The sequence below is a fragment of the Xiphias gladius genome, chromosome 1, assembly GCF_016859285.1.
Source record: "Xiphias gladius isolate SHS-SW01 ecotype Sanya breed wild chromosome 1, ASM1685928v1, whole genome shotgun sequence".
Lineage (NCBI taxonomy): Eukaryota > Metazoa > Chordata > Actinopteri > Istiophoriformes > Xiphiidae > Xiphias > Xiphias gladius.
The window spans coordinates 21,487,094-21,503,000 of NC_053400.1; the positions used below are offsets into that span (position 1 = coordinate 21,487,094).

The window sequence follows — 15,907 nt, forward strand, 5'->3', positions numbered from 1 at the left end:
GATGATCCCGTCGTTTTCTAAAGCACATTGTGAGCTTTACAGCAAAATTCTGCAGTGATGATAACTTATCTATTCAGTTCTTATGCTGACTTGCTTCTCTTCCTCTGGCAGATCAATGGCACAGTTACAGAGAACCTATCACTTATAGATGCCAAGAAGCTGATTGAGAGGTCAAAGGGCAAGTTAAAGATGGTTGTGCAGAGAGATGAGCGAGCCACACTGCTCAACATTCCTGACCTTGATGACAGTATCCCATCAGCTAATAACTCCGACAGAGATGGTGAGACAACACACATGTAGCAGTGCATTGTTGGATCCAGCAAGGATTTGATTGCCCAAGCTGTGACTGTAAAAAGAAAAAGACAGATCTATATATTTTTGAGAAGGGATCATTTAAATCACAGTTGAAATAACAGCTTCCTTATTATTTTAAATCTACCCTGATTTACGTCATTGATTAATTGCTAATACATAGTTTATGTAAATTTCACAGACATTTCAGAAATATATTCACTGACATCAAACCATTCTAATCGATCCCACGGGCGAGGTAGCCGATCACGTTCTCCTGACAGGCCTGAACCATCGGACCATCTCCGTCACTCACCTCGGCAGATCAGCAATGGCAGGTAAGCGAAGTACACATGCACACACATGTGAGTGCAAATCTCGTGGTGGGACACAGCTGTCACATATGCCACAGTCATACATCTATAATCCCACCATTCCAACTTCATATATCATGTTCACACCCACAGGTTAGTGGATGCTGAGTAAGCACATTGCACCATTAATGCATGAATCGATAGATAAAGACATAGCATGCATAAACCATCACACTCCCTCTGGAGCAATCACTGAGTTCCAATAGTGCTTTGCTCTGGGAGAGGGCTCAGGAATAGAGGAGGGATAGTTGCATCTCCTGGTGGACGGAGGGTTTGTTTTGAAGAACTGTACTGGAAGTACGGAATCATGCAAGGCAAGGTGTACTTAATATTTAACACAAGTTTTAATGTTGTTACCATTACTCTTGTAAATTGCCTAATCATCTATGCTTGAAATGGGATCAGATAATAGCTATCTATTTGATAGCTATTATGTGTGTTGCTTATTTCTTTAAATATTTCACAGTAAACTGTTCTGTTTGTTACTGTGAAGTAGGGGTGGTTATTGAATCGGGCCAGAGTTCATGACATCTAACACTTGTTCTGGATTGAACTATCAGAGTCATCTATAACCAGACCTCCATTTCATCATGTTTGTATGGGCCTTTAGTCGCACACTATGCTACGTAGAACTCGTAGATAGAAAACTAAGAAGAGGTGCTGTTGCAGGAGGCAGTCATTTTCAAACTAATCTCCAATCAAATAGTGGCATTTTTCTCCAGACTTCAATGATCTAGGTGACATGGATGTCTGGCTACGTGAGATATGGGTGCAAAAAATGCCTTTTATAATAAACTCTGTTCCTAAAGGGCAAAATGTCTCACTGGAACAAAGATACAAAACTCAAATTTAGCTGAAAAACCAGTAGCCTTATTGAGAAATTATTTACATTACTTGACTTGCAAAGAACGCACAGACTGAAAACAGCTGTTGTAGCTGCAGGATGATACTCAGTATACTGCTGTTAGTTTAGCTGTCTGGCTTACGAGGTGTTTGTCAATCATGCCATATTACTAGATGGACCTCCAGTGCTGCCATTTCATTAGATGGTAAATTGTTGCACAGATTACTTCCAGTATGTGTTTATTCTGAGCATTTATCAGAAATATTTTTGTTACTCTTCCCCTGACCCCTCTTTTATTTTTGTGTATCAAATTTGTCTCTCTGAAACTAAGAAAACCAAATGTTAAGTGTTTTTATTCTTGTTTACCATTGCACATAGTGTGTGACTGGTTAATCTGATTGGCAGACAAATGGTCATAAGAAGAGTTACACCTGCTTCACATGTGGTTGTGATTTAAGAAGTAACCGAAGGAATAGCAGTCTGACTCATTAGACTGATTGAGGGGAATCGTGTTACTATCTCCCAGTTTAGGAGGGGAAAAAGGAATTTGACATACTTCCCACAGAGCTTTTCCCCAAGCCAGATGGTTCGCTTACCCTGATTGGCTGTAGGGCTTAGAGGCAGTCTTTTCCCTAGGACATAACACTGTTCCATGTTCCTGAATACAACAGATCATCAAATACGCCTTTCATCCAAAGTGTCTCTCAGTGAGCATGAGTATACTTTGTGCATAGGCAGAAGGCTCTTTTTGTTGTCTTTCAAGGAATTAAACTTAAATTCATCTTAATAAGTGTCATGGTTCACCTTACAGATACATTTGTGTGAGTAATTATTTTTTGTTTTTAAAATGTTTTTTAGCGTTAGTTAATGATATGTTTCATATTAGCTTATTATAGTTTACAAGAGTAAATTTTTGCTTTTGGACATTTTGTTTTTGTTGTACAAAATGATGTTAGTGTATCTAGTCAGCTTTGTTCTGTAAATATTTTTCAAGCTTATGGGTGGATATGAAATTTCAAAGACTGGGACTTTTGCAGTTAAGAGATTCTGGTGTGGCAATACCATATTTTCCATTGTTTGTTGATATATGTGCAGCAGCATCTCTCCTTCTCCTTTACTTTTTCTGTCTCTCACCGACTTGCGCTCTCTTGCCTGTACCTGTAAGAATGTCTAAGCAAGGGAACCGAACAAAGGCTTCTGTCAAATGGTGTTTGTCAGCCTGAAGCCTTTTTTAGCACCATTCTGCAGCAAGGAACAGCAGATTTAGGCCACAACACTCTCTCTCTTTCTGTCCCTTGCTCTTGCTCTTTTTCTCTCTCTCCTTTTCCCCCTGTGTCACACTCTCTTTCTCATTCATCTATTACACAGAGAGACACATATACACACCGTCTCTCTCTCAATTCTGTTACTCAGGCTGCAATACTCATTTACCCTTCTTCTGCAAAATCAAAATCCCATACAGGTCTCCCTGATGCTGATTTCACAGATGAGATTCATGTGTAAAACTGAATTGTAGTGAGAGCAGCTGGACAAATACAGAGACCTAGAAAATGCTGTTCTGTGGTGGCAAACACCGTAAATACATTTAGCAGCTGCACAGTTAATAGGTTAAGCCTGAATACCAGTCATTGCAAGTAAATGGATGTAGATGTACTGTCTTTGCATTTTTCCCTATGCTGTATATTTTCATACTGCAGGAGCAAAAATGAAAGAATGGGCATGGGAGAATTTGCCTAGTCTGAGGTAGTGGCACAGCCTGCACCTTCACATTCTTCTACAAAAGCTTCTGAATACAGATCAAGTACTGTGCCAGCAGGCAGTCATGTGATCAGACTGGAATTTAACCATTGTTTTAAGCAGCAGAGCCCTTTCTACTCTGTTAGCCATAGCCTACTAGACTCACAGACACAAACACACTTTTACCTTGTTTGTTTTATCCAAATTAAACAGGAACTTAGACTGAAAACTATCCTAACTCAAGAGTTTATGTTGGGAGACTTGTTCTCTTTTCTTTTTCTGCCTGTGTGCTTCTACTGGAAATGTTACTGTATGGTCAATAAAAGGGACTTTATGCCAATCTTTGAGAAAAATGTAATTTGGAAATGAAAACGTTTATAAATCCTGCCTGCTTATTATCAGTTTCTGGTTGGGAACATGTTTTGCTATTGACTATTCTGCATAGACCACACAATTTAAAAAAAGAAAAAAAGAAAAAAAGAAAAGGGAATAAAAAACTAAATTTGCAAGGTCTTTTTGATAGAGCCACACATCCTTCGTCTAATTGTTTGTTGTCTTCTCATCCAGTTTTCTATCCATGTGCCTTTTATCCCGTAATTATGCTCCATGCTATTTTCTTTTGGGTTCATTTTAATGTCTGTGTCTTCCTGTTTATGTCAGCACAGTACAAAACTACATATACTTACACACACTGAAATATGTGGCAGTCACTTAAGGAATGCATTAATCTGAAATGTCAGCTTTAAAATGTCATTGTTTATAGCGCTGATGGTGAAATAAACTCATACTGAATTGCCATGTGTTATTTTTGTTTATTTCAGCCATCGAAGTCGAGATGAGGATCGCGTATCCAAACCAGGTGCCATTTCCACACCAGTGAAAAGCTCTGATGATGGGGTCTTGTCACAGGCTAGCGACCAGGCCAGCTCCAGAGATGACAAACAGTTACCTCCGCTGCCTGGTATAGAACCCTCTACTCACCATCATTAGGGATCGGTGCGGTCCATAACATTCGTCTTAACTTTCACCACATTTTATATTTCCTCTGTCTCATAGCCAGTAGTACAGCGAAGTATTTAGGTCTTAAAGTAAAGAGATGTTAACTAAGACCTAGTCTGCATATTGCTGTAGTTTAATTGACTCTGCAAGTGTTTTCCTACCTGTAGAGCTGTGTTAGCTTGCTGTAGGCACCTGAACATAAATTGTTAAAAGGACAGAGTGAGTTTCAAAAAGTCAGAGAGCAAGTCGGGGGTCAGATACAACTTTATACTAAACCCCATTACTGTTTAAGTCACTTAAAAACACACGATCTCAACTGTTGTTTATTGTACACATCCTTCTCAGTCTTCACAAACAAATGGTAACTATACATGTCAGGATCTGAGAAAATAACTATGTATATATACGCACCACCAAATCTGACACGGATCAAGGTTGATGCTTTCACTTTTTCGTTTGATTTCGCCATGACCCCGCACTTAGCTAGCTATCTTTACTGTACAAACAATGAAACCTAATACAATACAGCACAGTGTGTGTATATATGTTTTCTGAGAAGTAAGTGTGTTATTCTACTTCGTACGTTTGTATTTGTGGCAGAACCAAAGCCAGTTTATGCACAGCCTGGTCAGCCTGATGTGGACCTGCCTGTCAGCCCCTCTGATGCCCCTGTGCCCAGCGCTGCTCATGATGACAGTATTCTCAGGTAAATTCCTTAGACACTCTCATCCAAAGCACCTCACAATATTTAGTGCACATATTCATGTTGATAATATGAGTGAACTAAATTATTGACTTAGATAATTAGTCTACCTGCCATGTACTTAGTTCAAATTCGGTCCGCTTTTGTTATTCCTTTGTTACGCCACACTCTGCTTTCTTGAATAGCTGACTGTCTTTTGTGTCTCTTAGAATTATTGTTTTGAAATCAATGATTTGCTGATGATTTGCTTAATGCTATCTGTCTACTTATGTTGTCCTGTAGGCCGAGTATGAAGCTGGTCAAGTTCAAGAAGGGAGAGAGTGTCGGTCTGCGGTTAGCAGGAGGGAACGACGTGGGAATTTTTGTGGCAGGAGTTTTGGAGGACAGTCCTGCAGCCAAGGAAGGACTGGAGGAAGGAGACCAGATTCTCAGGGTACATTACAATCCCTCACTTAAACACCATGACTTTATTTTCTTTCTGCAGTTAGTGTTGATGGAGATTAAGATTAAGAGAATCCCAGTTCACTCTATACTCTTCAGCAGTTTTTAGATGTGTACATATACATGACAGATATTTCAGAGAGAGAGAGAGAATATTGCAAAGGCAGCAGTTTGGAGAGTTGAAAGGAAAGATCATTAGTTGCTTTGATTCAGAATAATTGAACCAAAGTCTAGCTAAAACTGAAATAAGTAGATCAAAATTGGTTTTCAAAGCTGTCCTCTCCCACAAATGGGGGTCTTCCTTCATTGTACAGTAGTCCAAGAAAAAAAAGCGTAGGCTAAATCATCATATATCAAATATACCAGCCTTAGCTGAGAAATGTGTTGCATGTAAACTCAGGTTTTACACTAACCAGCAGTGTGTAAATGTTGCACTCATCTAAGTCACAGGCAGATATATAGATTAACTGTGCCTAAAGTAGATGTTCTCATTTTAATGCCTTGTAATTGCAGTGTGCTGTCTTAGTATTATGTAGCTTGTAAGATGAGGCATTGTTTTCTGTCAGAGTTCATTACTATATTTTTCCGTGTCTGATGTATGAAAGTGAGAAGAACATCTAGTGTTATTGTCAAAATAGACAAGCCATAGCTGCCCACACTAACTTAGATAATAAATGGTGAAACTATGTGATCCCATGGTCACAATAGTTTTATTTCTGTGTAAAGAGATCTTGGGAATACAGTACAATGTATCTATCAGTCTGTGAGTCATTCCCAGGCTGTGCCTCCTGTCAAAACTCCCCTTGTTTCCAATGTGAAAACACAATAGAGGTTGTTTTTGCACTCTGACCTTGGAACAGTTGACTGTCTGTTTCACCGAATACTAGAGTAACATTGTTGATGGGATGATGGAAACCCTCTTGATGTCAGAGTTGGATTCATTATGACATTTTTTATACGGCAGCCAAGGATTACACCTGCTGTAACTATGACGGTCTGTAGTTCAGCTTGTGCTTTGCAAAAGAGGCTGGATGACACACATGACATTAACATTACAAACTGCATTTATCTGATAAACAAAATTATGCATTAACTTATCTCCTTCTTTTAATTATTATATAGTGCCCTATGCCCCTCCCCAATCTATGGTGTAGATCTTTGTTTGTGCCTGTGTGTGTTCTTCCCACTGTACAAACACATCTTAGAGACTTCCAGGACATTGTTTTCCATCTTTAAGCAGTTTCCCTTTGGTCATGGTGTGCTAGTGGAGATAAAAACGTCAAGCCCTCCTGTTTCTGGGAAGGATAAAGGTGTCTTTCTGAGGTTCAGTGACTCAGCCCATGTGTTTCTGCTTCCCCTGCTGCCCCTCAAGCAGAGTCAATAAACAGCAGTTATTGTGTTCAGGACAGGAGCGGGAGACGAGGAGGAGGCTGCTTGGTTGTAGGGGGAATACACCTCCCTGCTTCTGTAGAGGAACAAGTTCTCCTCTGTTTCTTTTAAATTAACTAAGTGATACCACCTGGATCTTTTTTTTTTTTTTTTCTCGTATTTTTGTTGTTTTTTTGGGGGGGGCGGGTATTTTTTTTGAGAAGACAATATACAAAAATTTGTAAAGTTGAAAAACAGCAGGAGAATATGCTTTAATCAAGTAGCTTTAAGCATTTTTTAAGCATTTAACAATAGTGATTTAAAAACTTATTAGGATCAAGTTGGCCTACAATAACTATAAAAACTACATACAATTAAGAGTTTATAATTTTCTATTTTGTCTGATAATTCACTAGTCCCTCAGCTGCACTGTAAGTTGATGTCTTCTACTTCTTTTGTTCGGCATGTGTAGGTGAACAATGTGGACTTTGCTAACATCATCCGGGAGGAGGCTGTGCTGTTTTTGCTAGATCTACCAAGAGGAGAAGAAGTTACTATTCTGGCGCAGAAGAAAAAGGATGGTGAGTAATACTGTGTAGTACTGTGTAGTACTTTGTCAGTAATGCTAACACATTAGGTATCAAAACCAGCACATTAAGAAGGTTGCTGTCATCATCTGTTATCTTCTGTTTTTTTCTTCAGTGTATCGGAGAATAGTGGAATCAGACGTGGGTGACTCCTTCTACATTCGGACACATTTTGAATATGAAAAAGAGTCACCATATGGACTGAGCTTTAACAAGGGCGAGGTGTTTCGTGTAGTAGACACTCTCTACAACGGCAAATTAGGCTCCTGGCTCGCTATCCGTATTGGCAAGAACCATCAGGAAGTGGAAAGGGGTATCATCCCCAACAAGAATAGGTAAAAGAAGTTTCAAGTCACACCTCTAATACCTGCAAAGCTTGTTCTGGCACTTTTATGGATGGGCAAGGGTGGAGGCAAAGTAGTAAAAGCAGTGTGGTTGATCTCAGACTAGCAAGGAAAGATTTGAGTGCACATCATGTCCATTTACTTATTTTTTTAATCTACTGTATTTCACACATTTATCATGATTTTTACTGCTTATTATTTGTTTTTCTGTAATTTTGTCTAAGAAAAATCTTCAGTTCTGTGTTATAGTCTGTTATATACTAAAAGTGTTTCTAATATTGGGTTTATTTAACACATCCTGTGTGTCAGGTACATGGTTCATAAGGATCTACTGTGTGAGATTTGCGAGGACTTTCTGAGGCCTGTATGTCATAGGATATGTAGTATACTGTACTTAATTATCTACCCAACAGCATCGTTCTATCTAGGTCTGTCTCAACAGCCTTTGACAGGTTATTTATACAAAGATTCCTCACTGTCCTGCTGACAGAATAGACAGATCAGGCATTTTTATCACATACATTGAGCACTATGAAATATATCTCAGCTCCCCAGTCGTGGTCTTCCCCACTGTTGGCCCAAAGCCTCTCTCACCTTACCCATTATCCCTATGTGTGTCATTTTCCACTCATTTTCTTCGTAAAAAAAATTATTGACCTATCTGCAGGGATCTAATTACATACATTTTAGGAAACAGATACTGCAAAAGATGGCCTTCACCAAAAATTCATGGTTTGCAAATCTGTAATTGTGGAAAGTAAATCAGCGTTTTATACAAAAGGCTTGTTATTTCACTGCAAAACCTTACCTCAGTTTCTATTATACCGTACACTGTTATTACAGTGGAGCATCACTGGAATTTGTTTATCAAAACACCTGTCATTAACTTGAGAAAATAATTGATGTTTACAGTAATGGCTTTGCGGATATCAAAATGCTGACTCTGTTATGTTGCTAACAATAAATAAGCCTTTAGTTCACAGGGGAAAAAAAAACATTGAGTTATATAATATTTTTGCTCTTCATAATGTGAATATTGAGCTATGAATTAGATTGTTCTAGCCCACAAGACAGCAATTCCATTAGCCTAAATATAAATGACTTTTAAGACATGTAATGTTCTGCATCATATAGAATGACAACCGAAAAGCAGCATGATGAGCTGTTTACAAGCCCTATGCACAATTCAATGGAAAAGTCATAAGTAATGAGCTATAGAATGGCATTTACTTACTAGACTGGGAATGTTGACTTTATTTACATATTTTTTCCAACTTCTTTTCCCCCCAATTTGCCCAAAAAGGGTAGGGGGATGGGGGGTGATAGCACATTAAAAAGGCAGTTAACAGTTAATAATAAACTGGAGGCTCTAAGCCGAGGTCAAAGCTGACCAAGTTTTGAGGCTTTATATAGTACAGTTTTGCTATATGATGTTGAGAGTTGTTGAACTCATCCCTATATTACACAAACCATCAAAATGTGCCATGAGGGATGGATTTTCTTTTAAAAAATTCCCACAAGACTTTTTGCACATTTCTATCATCAACTTAGATGAAATAGTCAAGCATCTCTGGAAAATATAAAAAGTATTCCCCTTTTTGTGGGGTGTTCATATGTTAAAATATATATCTGTGTATAATCCTGCATATAGAGCAAAACTGGGTTCAAGTAAGTTCAGGACCAATAATTCATCAGTATAAAATGTGATCATAATTCATAATTTGATGGCTCAAAGTTCACCAAATGACTTTCAAAATTCCTTATGCATCATCAGCATTTGTCAGTCAGTGATGGCAAATACTCCATAATCAGTTTGACACCCATTTACAGTTCAGTACTGTACAATAGTGTTACTACTACAGTACCGGTATAATAGCAGGGTTTTCGCCCCAAACAGTAGTAAGCTGAACAGTTGACCTTATTTCTACTCTTCTCTGTACAGAGCTGAACAGCTGTCCAGTGTGCAGTACACCCTCCCCAAAACACCGGGGGGCGACAGAGCGGACTTCTGGAGATTCCGAGGATTGCGAAGTTCCAAGAGGAATTTGCGTAAGAGCAGGGAGGACCTGTCAGCCCAGCCAGTTCAGACCAAGTTCCCTGCCTATGAGAGGGTGGTGCTGAGGGAAGGTAAGAGTACAGAGGCCACGGCAGTCACTGCAATCAACTGGAGACTCCCATGTATCTTATAATAAATATTATAACAATAATTTACAAAGTAGAAAATAGATTTCAACTTTATAGGTAAAAGAAATCCAAGGTTGTTGAGCAATGGTTGTTGGTCTTAAGTTATGCTATGTACGCACCAAGAAAATATATAAATATATTTGTACATTTACAAAGGACATAATGTTATTTAAACCTTAGAACACATCATAGATATTTAGATGTTCACTAGTTATCTAAGTAGACAAGTGGACTGATGGGTTTGCCGCACTTTGTTCCTCCTCTGGCTATCTGTACTTCATGGTCTGTGTGGCTGTACAGTTTAATGAAACTGCATTTATGCATTTTACATATCAACAGTTACTGACTGGAATGTATTATTGGAAATTCCCTAAGGCAGTATTGTCTATGTAAGTGTTACATAATGCTAACCTTTGGTAATCTCCATGACATGGTCTTGTTCCTGTGCAGCTGGGTTCCTAAGGCCTGTGGTTATATTTGGGCCGATAGCAGATGTGGCCAGAGAGAAACTGGCCAGGGAGGAGCCAGACGTTTTTGAACTAGCAAGTAAGTAATAAAGTACCCATCTCCCTCTGTTCTAATTTTCACAATTTTTGTAGTGTCCAACTGTGTCTTGATAGGTGACCAGACTCTTAAATAATGCATCACACATTGCTAAAGCTGAAGGCTGTTAAAGTTCTCATCAAGTATTCACAGTAGTGGTCAGAATCTAATAGATGCTGAATTCACTGTTGGGTCAGTGCCTCTATTATGTACCCTACATTTTTAAAATCCAAATGTAGCTCCACACATCTTTGAACAACTGTATTGAGTCCTAGGTGCTCTTTGGAACCACTGTAATGTACAAGAAATGTCGTGCAGGATATGTAAAGATATTTTTCTTTTGCGAGGTTTTAAAGATATCTTTAGCTTGTCTACATCTAATTTGATAGGTTTAACACAAAAAGATAGCAAAATTGATTCTACATAGTTTTTTTTGTCTCAGAACAAGTTTTGGGAATTCTCTTGTTTGTGATATGTAACGGTAACTCTCCTGACTTGTTTCCAGTAAAAATAGACATTCATTAAGCATCACTACTGCCTGTGACTCTTTTCCACTTTTAACAGTGCTGCTCTGCTGTAAGGATTGACACAACAATGCACTGACAAACAAACAGTTTGTTGAGGCTGCAAACCTGATTAAAGCTTTTAGCTCAATGAATTATTTGATTTTATTTATCAAAGTATATAAAAATACACATGCTTAAACGTTTTTTGGGTACTTAATAGTAGATCAGAATGAGAGGATAACACAGTAATTATATAACTAATAGGTGTATAAATACAGCAACCCCTGCTGTTTTCATGTAGTTATTATCTACACAATGTTATTAGAATAGATTATATTTTGGTACATTTTTTTTTGGTACAAGTCTTCAGCCTTTTTCTGTAGACACAGATCACTGCTGTTCAAACAATATAGGTTAAGTCTTTAGTTTAAAGTCTAGCAACTAGTCATTATCTGCTGGATTTTAACCAAGTTCCTTCAAAAAAAAAATTTCCCAATGAGCTTCTTTTTTAACTAGACGGTATTCTGCTTAACTCCAGAATACTATTACTACTACTACTACTAGATAGTCCCAATTTATTTCAGTTTTTCAGTTAGTCAGGTTAGTCAAGCTGTGTCTGTTATTCCCATTTATTTATAGCCATTTTCTTCATTTTTCTCTTTTTATCTGTCACTCTTCCACACTCCAGAGCTGCACACTCCTCTTCATGTCAGTTGTCATCTGCCTCCTCTTACGTGATGATATTATTGATGTCAAGTGTCTTTAATGTGTGGTTTTTACTTTAACACTCAGTATTGAATTTCACTTACTTTAAGAGCACAAACACACATGCCAGTGCAACCACATGCATTCAGTACACACCCTCATAAAAAATGATTCTAGTCCTTGATGTTTGTTTGCGCAACTACAGTGATGTTTTTGTAACTGTATTTTCTTTTCAGAAACACAGCAACAACAAGGAGGTGAAAGTATGTCACTTGGTGCATCAACTTTTTTTTTTTTTTTATTTTATTCAGTGAATGGCAGATAATCTATAAACTTGTGTCTGGTGGCTAGCTGCCTATTCTGTAGCTGTTTAAATAATAGTCATTGTCTGGTTAATGCGTGCAGGGGAATAACACTTGATTTAAGAATTTCCATTAGCCATCACAATTGGCAGTAACAGTCTAATCAGTATATTTCATCAGTGATACCCGGTATTACACAACCAAACACAGAAGACCTGAGACTAAAAAAATGTAATATCACACTGACACACAAGTAGTGCTGTATTAATAAATTCGCACTTTGCTCTATGAGATTTAATTAAAATGTGAAGAATGAACTTTTGTTTACTCTTTGCACAGTTTAGGTCTCCAAGGTATAGTGTGTCAGTATGATATCTTCTCCTGCCCCTAGTTGTAGAAGAGATGAGTAAATGTTGATAAATGTAAAGTAAACTTTCCTGCACACAGCAATAATTTTACAATTAAATTCAGTGGTATTCCCCTCCTTAATGCAGGTTACATCATATAGAATGACAACAGAAAAGCAGCATGTTGAGCTGTGCAGTTTAATATGCAGTGGAAACTGAGATTTGTGCATTGGTCTTTTATAAGGTTTACAAGCCCTATGTACAATTCAATGGAAAAGTCATAAGTAATGAGCTATAGAATGGCATTTACTTACTAGACTGGGAATGTTGACTTTATTTACTTAGTTTTTCCACCTTCTTTTCCCCCCTAATTTGCCCATAATTACACCACACTAAAAAAAAAAAAAAGGGGGGGGGGGGGGGGGCGTGATAGCACATTAAAAAGGCAGTTAATGCCATTTAACTGGAGGCTCCAAGCAAAGGTCAAAGCTGACCAAGTTTTGAGGCTTTATATAGTACAGTTTTGCTATATGATGTTGAGAGTTGTTGAACTCATCCCTATATTACACTCAAACCATCAAAATGTGCCGTGATGGATGGATTTTCTTTTAAAAAATTCCCACAAGACCTGGCACATTGTTATCATTAACTTAAATGAAATAGTCAAGCATCTCTGGAAAATATAAAAAATATTTACCTTATTTGTGGGGTGTTCATATGTTAAAATATATATGTGTGTATAACCCTGCATGTAGAGCAAAACTGGGTTCAAGTAAGTTCAGGACCAATAATTCATCAGTATAAAATGCGATCATAATTCATCGTTTGATGGCTCAAATTTCACACCACAGTTCAAAGTGGGCTTTCACTACTACTCCTACTTTGATGCTATTCACAACTTAGGAGTCAGATTTTGTACAAATTGTACAAAGCTGTCAGTTTTCATAATGTAGTGATGAAAGTATGAAGCCCATAAGTGTCAAAATCTAACAAAAAGATGTCCCAATCACCACCAAAAATCATCTTTAAAATTAAAAAAAATGGGATGTGATCACAATATTTACTGTTTTACATTACTGCATATGCTTGAACCTCTGCATGCATGGCTGTATTTATCTGTTCTTTATGAAACTACTAAATGTTTTGGATAGCTATGACCAGTGTTTGCAGATCATATTAGAATTTTAGAAATTAAGCCTAGTCCCAGTTTGAGTCATTACTATACTGAATATCCTGGTGAGATGGCTGCCCTGTTTTGAACCTTGTGTTTCTAGGCAGGAAACCATTGCTTATCTTTGTTTGAATCAAAAACCCCTGTACACATCCTTGCTTAAATCCCTGAGGCTTAAAATGACACTGTGTTCTCATTAAACCCAAATGACCCTCCTGCTCTTGTATGTGCATATTTCATGTCAGTGTTTCTCACATAACACATTTCCTGCACCATAATTTATACTGTTACATGCAGCTGCACGCACACATTGATTATACACTGAATTTCATTTCCCTAAATCTACCCAAATTACCTAATAACTATTGCATGGATTGGCTGCTGTTCTCATTTTGACTTTTACTATTTAGCTGTTTTCATAAATGTACACTTGTCCTCTCCTGTACGAGATTATTATTCTTTGTTTAACAGAACATCTTTATGGGAGTCGACAACTGCACGCTACTAGGATCTCTAATTGGTGCACAGCGTGTGTTTATTGTTGTTTGTCTCTTGTGCTGATGTGATGCAATAACTCTGTTCATTTGTCGTCCCTAGAGAGTGAACCCAGGGATGCAGGAGCCGACCAGAAAAGCAGTGGCATCATTCGCCTGCACACCATTAAACAGATCATTGACCGAGTGAGTGAATCTAGATATACACACAAATTGATATAAAATTACACAAGATACAAAAGATAGAGATATAATCATCTTTTGGCATATTTGTTATGGTATCGAGAAGAAGGCAGTGAGCCACAATAATATGCACAACTCACTGCTGCCCTCTGGTGTACCACACTCTTTAATACTGTTAGGTGCTTGAAGCCTAGCAAAGTTGTGAATTTTACTGTGGCAGTTTGAGCAACTAATCCAGACTGATGAGCTGACTTCAAGGGTTCAGGTTCTGCTGCACACAATATGTGAAAAAAATCATTAAGGTGTTCGCCAGACTGCTCTATATTTGAGAGTCCTTAGTTAAAATATTAGTAGAGGGTAAATGCTCAATACATGGAAAATAAGCAAATTTACAACACATTCATGTTTTTGTTCTTATTTGTTTTCTGTGTATGAAGGACAAGCATGCAGTGCTGGACATCACCCCTAATGCAGTGGACCGTCTGAACTACGCTCAGTGGTATCCGATTGTGGTGTTTCTCAACCCAGACACGAAGCAGGGTGTCAAGAACATGAGAACCCGCCTCTGCCCTGAGTCTAGGAAGAGTGCTAGGAAGCTCTATGATCGAGCCCTCAAATTAAGAAAGAACAACCACCACCTCTTCACCAGTGAGTCCAATGCGAGGGAGGGAGGAATAGATAGGTGACACACAGGGAGGGAGAAGGGAATGGTTTGAGATTTCACAGTGATACATTTCACAGGCATTTGACAATTGAGTGCTGCAGTGCTGAATGCTACGGCTATACTGCACTTGTTGTGCCTGACCCTGTCGAACTCCTTATAAAAGCTTGTTCAGCACTGACCGTCACAGAAGAGCACCCCCTGGCTCCTTTCTCAGCATGCACCCTTCCTGTCAAGGGATGTGGTGTGACCATGCTTTAAAGGCATCTGTTGGGGATAAAGATATTTGAGAGGTCCTAGAGAGTATTCCTCTCAGCTCACATTCAGTCTTTGCAGTACAAGCATAAATGCTTCACAAAACCTTCTGTCTAAACACCCATTACACATTGAGCTACATCTGTACCCCTACACCTGTATCCACTGTAATGCATTATTATCGCATAATATTCTGACATTATTACTTACTGGGAAACAGTAAACCAGAATATTTGCATGATATAGGCAATGCATTAAGTTACAAATAATAGCCGAGATAAGGATGTGTCCTGCAACATGTCCCTAAAATGTCTTGGTATCGCCTCTCTTTGCAGCTGTCTAATTTCACATTTAAAGTATCTAGTAGTGTATGGGAGGGATGCCAAGACTGGTTTACACACTACATACAGAACGTAATACTTAAGAACACTGCAATCCTGTGGTTTTACTATCAGTGTGGCTGCTTTCATTCACACTTTATTAGCACAGAAAATTTTTAACTGGGTCCCAAATGGGAAAATTGCCAGATTTGCCGCTTTGAAATGACTCAGGAATCCTTTGCAAACATGATGCCGAGCATGTCAAGTGGCAGAGCATTTCTGGATTAGAGTGCATGGCTAAAATTACCTTTTAATTATGATGCTATGGTTGTACATAATTGCTAATTGAACAATTGTTAACACTTATTTAATTGGAGAGATGTTTTTTATTCTCCTTTGCTCCTTCCTCTTTGTGTATTCAGCAACCATTAACTTGAACAGCATGAATGATGGTTGGTTCGGAGCACTGAAAGAGATAATCCAGCAGCAGCAGAACCAGCTGGTGTGGGTTTCAGAGGGCAAGGTAAGACACACACACACACACACAC

At 38.3% G+C, this 15,907-nt stretch overlaps 1 protein-coding gene across 10 annotated transcripts in view; it reads left to right on the plus strand.

The window, feature by feature from the left end:
• tjp1a (tight junction protein 1a) overlaps positions 1-15,907 on the plus strand; it is a 71,464-nt gene that overhangs the window by 40,955 nt on the left and 14,602 nt on the right. For 6 of the 10 annotated variants that reach the window (XM_040130532.1, XM_040130465.1, XM_040130506.1 and 3 more), the window contains exons 7-19: positions 112-280; positions 494-629; positions 4,068-4,207; positions 4,846-4,951; positions 5,231-5,381; positions 7,230-7,338; positions 7,460-7,679; positions 9,631-9,815; positions 10,323-10,418; positions 11,863-11,889; positions 14,044-14,126; positions 14,561-14,771; positions 15,782-15,882. In XM_040130532.1, the coding sequence (XP_039986466.1) occupies positions 112-280; positions 494-629; positions 4,068-4,207; positions 4,846-4,951; positions 5,231-5,381; positions 7,230-7,338; positions 7,460-7,679; positions 9,631-9,815; positions 10,323-10,418; positions 11,863-11,889; positions 14,044-14,126; positions 14,561-14,771; positions 15,782-15,882 (1,734 nt within the window). The remainder of the gene's footprint in view (positions 1-111; positions 281-493; positions 630-4,067; positions 4,208-4,845; positions 4,952-5,230; positions 5,382-7,229; positions 7,339-7,459; positions 7,680-9,630; positions 9,816-10,322; positions 10,419-11,862; positions 11,890-14,043; positions 14,127-14,560; positions 14,772-15,781; positions 15,883-15,907) is intronic. The other 4 variants (XM_040130485.1, XM_040130496.1, XM_040130542.1 and 1 more) reach the window with 1 other exon arrangement.